The following is an 8,198-nucleotide window of genomic DNA, read 5'->3' on the forward strand; positions in this document are numbered from 1 at the left end:
TAAATTGCCATCAAGACAGACTCTGGTCTTGCGACTTTGAACTATGCCCTGGTATACACATAGGCCATCTGTAAATACCAACCTTGAGGTGTATTATAGAATTTCTTTGTTCTTACATATGTATTGGACTTGTGGAGTGACAGGGTGGTGTGTGTTCTACTATAGATACCATGCAGGCTCATCAGTAGGGTTAATCTCTCGGAGGGCTGGAACCAGAGATTTATGTTCCAGAAGGAAGCAGATTTGGAGAGTAACCAACTGTTTACTGTATGTGGATCTTCCTCCCAGAGGATCCAGTGAAGCGACGGGTCTCTTCTACACTGTGCTGGATTATCTTGGCTATTTTTATCTATTTATCCCTGAATTTACTCATCCCCCTGACTCTGTGTGTATCTGTCTGAAATATAGTGAAACAATAAGGCCCAAAGGGGTGTGGTATATGGCCAAATACCATGGCTAAGGGCTGTTCTTATGCACAACACAATGGAGTGGAGTGCCTGGATACAGTGGAGTGCCTGGATACAGCCTTAGCCATGGTATATTGGCAATATACCACAAACCCCTGATGAGCCTTATTGCTATTATGAACTGGTTACCAAAATAATTAGAGCAGTAAAAATAAATGTTTTGTCATCCCCGTGGTATACGGTCTGATATACCACGGCTGTCAGCCAATCAGCATTCACGGCTCGAACCACCCAGTTAATAATATACACAAAACATATTCACCCACATCCCCAACTGATTTCTCTTTGTCATTATTGTATTATACTGCATTGCTCTCCTTACAGTTAAATGCTTACGTACAGGCTCTAACCAATGGTGCGGGGGAAAAGTGTGTGTGTGTTTAGGTCTGCTAAATGACTTAAATGTAATGTAATGTAATGTAATGTAGGTAGGTAGGTAAGTAAAGAAATAAAACAACAGTAAAAATACATTTGAAAAAAAGAGTAGCAAAGCTATATACAGACACCTGTTAGTCAGGCTTATTGAGGTAGTATGTACATGTAGGTATCGTTAAAGTGACTATGCATATATGATGAAATGATGAACAGAGAGTAGCAGAAGCGTAAAAAGAGGGGTTGGCGGGTGATGGGTGGGACACAATGCAGACAGCCCGGTTAGCCAATGTGCGGGAGCACTGGTTGGTCAGGCCAATTTAGGTAGTATGTACATGAAGGTATAGTTAAAGTGACTAGGCATATAAGATAAACAGAGAGTATCAGCAGCGTAACAGAAGGGTTGGGGGGGTGGCACACAATGCAAATAGTCCGGGTAACCATTTGCTTTCCTGTTCAGGAGTCTTATGGCTTGGGGGTAAAAAACTGTTGAGAAGCTTTAATTTGTCCTAGACTTGGCACGCCGGTACCGCTTGCCATGCGGTAGTAGAGAGAGCAGTCTATGACTGGGGTGGCTGGGGTCTATGACAATTTTTATGGCCTTCCTCTGACACCGCCTGGTGTAGAGGTCCTGGATGGCAGGCAGCTTGGCCCCAGTGATGTACTGGACCGTACGCATTACCCTCTGAAGTGCCTTGCGGTCCGAGGCCGAGCAATTGCTGTACCAGGCAGTGATGCAACCGGTCAGGATGCTCTCGATGTTGCAGCTGTAGAACCTTTTGAGGATCTCAGAACCCATGCCAAATCTTTTTAGTTTCCTGAGGGGGAATAGGCTTTGTCGTGCCCTCTTCATGACTGTCTTGGTGTGTTTGGACCAATCTAGTTTGTTGTAATTTGAAGCTCTCAACCTGCTCCACTACAGCCCCGTCGATGAGAATGGGGACGTGCTAGGTGCTCCTTTTCCTGTAGTCCACAATCATCTCCTTAGTCTTGGTTACGTTGAGGGATAGGTTGTTATTCTGGCACCACCCGGCCAGGTCTCTGACCTCCTCCCTATAGGCTGTCTCGTCGTTGTCGGTGATCAGGCCTACCACTGTTGTGTCTTCAGCAAACTTAATGATGGCGTTGGAGTCGTGCCTGGCCATGCAGTCATGGGTGAACAGGGAGTACAGGAGGGGATTGAGCACGCACCCCTGGGGAGTTCCAGTGTTGAGGATCAGCATGGCAGATGTGTTGCTACCTACCCTCACCACCTGGGGGCGGCCTGTCAGGAAGTCCAGGATCCAGTTGCAGAGGGAGGTGTTAGTCCCAGGTTTCTTAGCTTGGTGATGAGCTTTGAGGGTACTATAGTGTTGAACGCTGAGCTGTAGTCAATGAACAGCATTCTCACATAGGTGTTCCTTTTGTCCAGGTGGGAAAGGGCAGTGTGGAGTGCAATAGAGATTGCATCATATGTGGATATGTTTGGGCGGTATGCAAATTGGAGTGGGTCTAGGTTTTCTGGGATAATGGTGTTGATGTGAGCCATTACCAGCCTTTCAAAGCACTTCATGGCTACGGACGTGAGTGCTACGGGTCTGTAGTCATTTAGGCAGGTTGCCTTTGTGTTCTTGGGCACAGGGACTATGGTGGTCTGCTTGAAGCATGTTGGTATTACAGACTCAATCAGGGACATGTTGAAAATGTCAGTGAAGACACCTGCCAGTTGGTCAGCACATGCCTGGAGCACACGTCCTGGTAATCCATCTGGCCCCGCAGCCTTGTGTATGTTGACCTGTTTAAAGGTCTTACTCACATCAGCTACGGAGAACATGATCACACAATCGTCCAGAACAGCTGATGCTCTCATGCATGCCTCAGTGTTGCTTGCCTCGAAGCGAGCATAGAAGTGATTTAGCTCGTCTGGTAGGCTCGTGTCACTGGGCAGCTCGTCGCTGTGCTTCCCTTTGTAGTCTGTAATAGTTTGCAAGCCCTGCCACATCCGACGAGCGTTGGAGCCTGTGTAGTATGATTCAATCTTAGCCCTGTATTGAAGCTTTGCCTGTCAAAATAAATATTTGTTCAGCACTTTTGAAATGTACAGAGACAGATTTCAGAACATGGGCTGTTCTTATAGTATCCTCCCTGTATACCAAGTCAGAACTGTAGGATAAATAAAGGGGGCATATAAGCAGACAATGAAAGCTCTTACAATATTTGATGATTACATTTCTGTAAAACAGGTTATATGCTACATGTGCACCACCAAGTCAGAACAGTAGGCTAAATTATGAGGGGGGAAAAGGACTAAATTATTATGGTGAGGCACATGGGCTACAAACAGCTTACTACACAACATACACTTAGTATCACTTTCTTAGCTACAGTATACATATCTCCTTGGCATATTACATAATTTATGCAGAAACTTTCAAGACATACAGGTCATAGCTCTAGAAAGAGGCCAGAGTTCCCGACTTGGAATTCCGAGTTGGATGACCGTTCAAAATGTATTTTCCCAGTCGGAGAGTGTTTTTTTTCCAGAGTTCCCAGTTGTCTTGAACTCACGGAAGTCTGAGATTTACCAGTTCTGAGTTTCCAGTTGTTTTGAATGTGGCAGAAGTCACACTGGATTGTATTCAACCTTTTATGGCCCATGGTGTTGAATGCTTATAATTGTAAGCTTGGAAAAGAGACCTTAACCCAGACTTAGACCCAACACCCACTCCACTGAATAGCAGGCTAGTCATTCCTTTGCAACGCTTGCAGTTAGCCACTGATTCCTTCCAAACCACTCATTGTTGAATTCGTGAATTTCAAACTTGTTGTGTAATGGCCAATGAGCACTGATACGTTTTATCTATCATTTCTCTTCATAATTTCTGTTCATATGAGAAGGAATGAAAAGGATTTGCCAGTAGATTGTCGACATGATTCAGGATGACTGCTAGCTTGCTAGCTAAGATTTTGAAAGTATGATGTTGACAGGATCAGTCCAATCAAAGCTACGGTAGATATAACCTGATTTTACGTAATTTTATCTCTGGCCAATTACCTTGAGTTGAGTTTGAGTTTATTTTTTATTTTTACAGGGACAGTGCACATTAATCAACGTTTCAGTAAAAGTGCCGGTTTTAGCCAGCCGGCTAATTTTCAACCGCAGTCCCTGGGCAGGTTATTAAAAACAATTACAATATAGACAATAGCAACATAGAACAAGCAAAACATAGCAACATAGGACAAGCAAGACATAGCATAAGACAGAGCAACATAGGACAAGCAAGACGTACAGACAGAGCAACATAGAACAAAAAGCAGCAAGACAAAATTCATAAAAGCAACAAAGTGTTTCCACACCTCACAAGCTACAGACAACAGACAACATGGAAAGCGGCAACACACAGCTAGGGACCATGTTCACAAATCTGATTGACCTTTAGCCATGTCTTCAAGCATTTTGTGAAAGTGTGATATGTGGTGCAGTTATGTGTGTCTGATGGCAGTGTATTCCAGACATGGGAAGCTCTCACAGAGAATGCAGATTTACTAAAGGTGCTTTTCCTTAGGGGAACTATACAGTCACCTCTCATGGCAGACCTTGTGGATCTGCTGCCATATGTCTGGGTTTTCTGTTTAACAAAAATATTGAGTGGAGGGGGAGCCAGGCCATTAAGGATCTTGAATACAAGACATGCGTCGGTGTATTGCACAAGATTTTCCCAACTCAAGAGCTCATGCTTTCTAAGGATGTGACAATGATGATGGCTATTGGGCTTCCTATCAAGCACTTTGAGAGCCTGTTTGTAGACAGACTGAATAGGTTTTAATGTTGTACAGCAAGCTTGGGCCCAACTAGTCAAGCAGTATGTTAAGTGGGGAGTATCATGGAGTTGAAGTACAGTTTTGCTACCTCTGTAGTCAAACAATTTCGTATAAATTTTTCGCTTTTTAAAAGAAATTAGCTAGGTTGAATTTAGTTATTTGAATTACCTTTTCACATGCTTTTATTAATTAATTTATATGCGGCTTTATTAACATTTTTTTTTACATTGTTTGCAAACTGCGTATTAATGGCAAAATAACATGCAGGTGGGGCTCAAAACAGATGGGGCCCTGAATGACGGGTCGCCACTCGCTCTGTGTATTGCTTGACCAATAGACTACTCAGTCTAGCCTGAGTACCAGTCTGTTTGTGCTATAATGTCAACTCCTTGCCAATGTTTGGCATGACAATGACTGCAATGGAGCTGGCAAAAGCACAAACAGATCTGGGTATACTCAACTGTCTGTGTTGTTGTTCTCATGCAGGGTGACGGTGACATCCATGTGCAGTATGGACCTGAGTCGCTTCCCTCTGGACACACAGACCTGCTCCCTGGAGATCGAGAGCTGTGAGTCTCTGCTCTAATGATGTCACTTCCCTTTTGACTTTCTCTTGTCACATTCAAATCATAATAAAATGTACCTATTCATAGACTTGTTTCAAATGGTGAAGACTGTCTCTTTCTTATCAGATGCGTACACGGATGACGACCTGATGCTCTACTGGAAGAAAGGGAACAATTCTCTGAGTACCGACGAAAGGATCTCCCTCTCCCAGTTCCTCATCCAGGAGTTCCATACCACCAGCAAAAAATCATTCTACAGCAGCACAGGTACGGCACTGAAGACTGACACAACACATGCTGTTCACTGTGATTTATCAAGGTTGTGTTTCTGTAATTCTAATGTAATGCAGGCAGTGCAATGTACACTATAAACTTGGATTAGCTAACACAACATGCCATCGGAACACAGGAGTGATGGTGGCTGATAATGGGCCTCTGTATGCCTTTGTAGATATTCCTTAAACAATCAGCCGTTTCCAGCTACAATAGTCATTTACAACATTAACAATGTCTACACTGTGTTTCTGATCAATTTGATGTTATTTTAATGGACAAAAATGTGCTTTTCTTTCAAAAACATGGACATTTCTAAGTGACCCAAACTTTTGAATGGTAGTGGATATAACTAAACATATGTAATAATCTGATCCTCTTCTCTCCAGGCTGGTACAACCGTCTGTACATCAACTTCACCCTGCGACGCCACATCTTCTTCTTCCTGCTGCAGACCTACTTCCCTGCCACTCTGATGGTCATGTTGTCCTGGGTGTCTTTCTGGATCGACCGCCGGGCCGTACCGGCCAGGGTTCCTCTGGGTGACTTAGCCCTTAGTTGTTCAGGATTTTGTTTGAAGCTTATTATGATTCTGTCTTTGACTGTACTCATGTTTCATTATTACAAAGTCTCTAATATTCTACCTTCAGTAGAATATCCTGCTGTGTCCCTAAGTTTGAACCTTTCTGATCAGACGTTGTGTGTTGTACTGTGCTCCAGGTATCACCACGGTGCTCACCATGTCCACCATCATCACTGGAGTCAACGCCTCCATGCCCAGGGTCTCCTACATCAAAGCTGTGGACATTTACCTCTGGGTCAGTTTTGTGTTTGTGTTCTTATCGGTGATAGAGTACGCTGCAGTGAACTACCTGTCTACGGTGCAAGAACGGAAGGAAAGAAAGCTACGAGAAAGGGTAAGTGCCATTATAACATTCCATGGATCCAAATAGTCTGTTTCTCAGCCTGTAAAAGATGCTCTGGGAAGGAGTTTTCGATTTCAAATGTGGGTACTGTAGCTCGGTATCTAATCCAGTGTCTGTCTGCAGCTGCCCTGCACCTGTGGCATGACCCACCAAGGCATGATGGGTAGCTACAGCGAGGATGATGTCAACAACACTGGGAACTATGGCGGTGAGTCGATGGAGAACGGCGCAGCAATGCAGCAAAGGATGATGGTCCATCTGGACTTTGAGGAGAACGACCAGATCACAGGACACGTGGGCTCCAGCGCTTACAGCAGCATGTGGATCGACACCCATGCCATAGACAAGTATTCCCGGGTCATCTTCCCTGGGTCCTATATTCTGTTCAACATCATCTACTGGTCCTGCTACCTCTAACACTGCACAGAATGGGATGGAGGTAGACATACCCACAGAACTAGAATCAATTCTATTCATTCTAATGAGTTATATTAATTATATTATTTTTCTATGAAAATACCCAGGGCATATGCACCTGGAAAGGAACCACAACTCTGACGATGTGATGATGCAAAATGCTAAACCATGGTACCTGGATTTCTGTACCTGAGATATAGAGGGCATGCCATGCACAGCACACAGACTCAAACACAGCAGTTATTGTCATTTTGAACACCTATATGTTGGTGTTTTATATGTCCGGGGAAGTAATGAGTTCATGTAATGATTAATAAGTAATGGGCTGGCTTGTATCCGTAGCTTAAAACTTCATTGAGTTTTAATCCACATTGAGAATTGCAAAACTGTCATTGAGTTGAGTTGTCATTGCCAATATAAACTCAGCAAAAAAAGAAACTTCCTCTCACTGTTATTTTCAGCAAACTAAACATATGTAAATATTTGTATGAACATAAGATTCAACAACTGAGACATAAACTGAACAAGTTCCACAGACATGTGACTAACAGAAATGAAATAATGTGTCCGTGAACAAAGGGGGTGTTACGGCCGTTGGTGGAAGAAGGTGAGGACCAAAGCGCAGCGTGGTACGTGTGCGTCATTTATTAAATAGAACTGAACACTAAATATAAAGTAACAAAAAGAACAACCGAAACAGCTCCGTCAGGTGCAAAACAGAAAGCAACCTCCCACAAAACCCATATGGGCAAGAGCTACCTAAGTATGGTTCTCAATCAGAGACAACGACAGACAGCTGTCCCTGATTGAGAACCATACCCGGCCAAAAACAGAGAAATACAAAAACATAGAAAAAAGAACATAGAATGTGTGAGCCTTATGTTAAAGGTCACTCGAAAGCATCAATAATTGTACTTTTGTGAGCCCGTATGTAACGGTCGTTGTTGGTGGAAGAAGGTGAGGACCAATGCGCAGCGTGGTAAGTGTCCATATTTTTAAAAAGGAAATTGACCACAACAAAAACAACAAAGTGAACGAACGAAACCGAAACAGTTCTGCCTGGTAAAGAATACAAACACTCAACAGAAAATAATCACCCACAAATCATGGGTGAAAACAGGCTGCCTAAGTATGGTTCTCAATCAGGGACAACGATTGACAGCTGCCTCTGATTGAGAACCATACCAGGCCAAAACCCAGAAATACCAACTCATAGAAAAATAAACATAGACAACCCACCCAACTCACGCCCTAAACATACTAAAACAAAGACATAACAAAAGAACTAAGGTCAGAATGTGACACAGTGTATAGGTCCTTCAGGTTGATTAAGTTAGGGAACAAAGCTATACCAAATACTTTCTGTACCAATAAGT

General features: G+C 43.3%; 1 protein-coding gene across 1 annotated transcript in view; it reads left to right on the forward strand.

The window, feature by feature from the left end:
- LOC118398763 (gamma-aminobutyric acid receptor subunit rho-1-like) overlaps window positions 1-7,917 on the forward strand; it is a 30,154-nt gene extending 22,237 nt beyond the window's left edge. Inside the window, exons 6-10 of the mRNA XM_035794438.2 lie at window positions 5,127-5,209; window positions 5,333-5,473; window positions 5,869-6,021; window positions 6,200-6,396; window positions 6,529-7,917. Of these exons, the coding sequence (XP_035650331.1) occupies window positions 5,127-5,209; window positions 5,333-5,473; window positions 5,869-6,021; window positions 6,200-6,396; window positions 6,529-6,822 (868 nt within the window). The 3' untranslated portion in view covers window positions 6,823-7,917. The remainder of the gene's footprint in view (window positions 1-5,126; window positions 5,210-5,332; window positions 5,474-5,868; window positions 6,022-6,199; window positions 6,397-6,528) is intronic.
- Window positions 7,918-8,198: the final 281 nt, after the last annotated feature.

Source organism: Oncorhynchus keta, chromosome 19 (genome assembly GCF_023373465.1).
Source record: "Oncorhynchus keta strain PuntledgeMale-10-30-2019 chromosome 19, Oket_V2, whole genome shotgun sequence".
Classification (NCBI taxonomy): domain Eukaryota; kingdom Metazoa; phylum Chordata; class Actinopteri; order Salmoniformes; family Salmonidae; genus Oncorhynchus; species Oncorhynchus keta.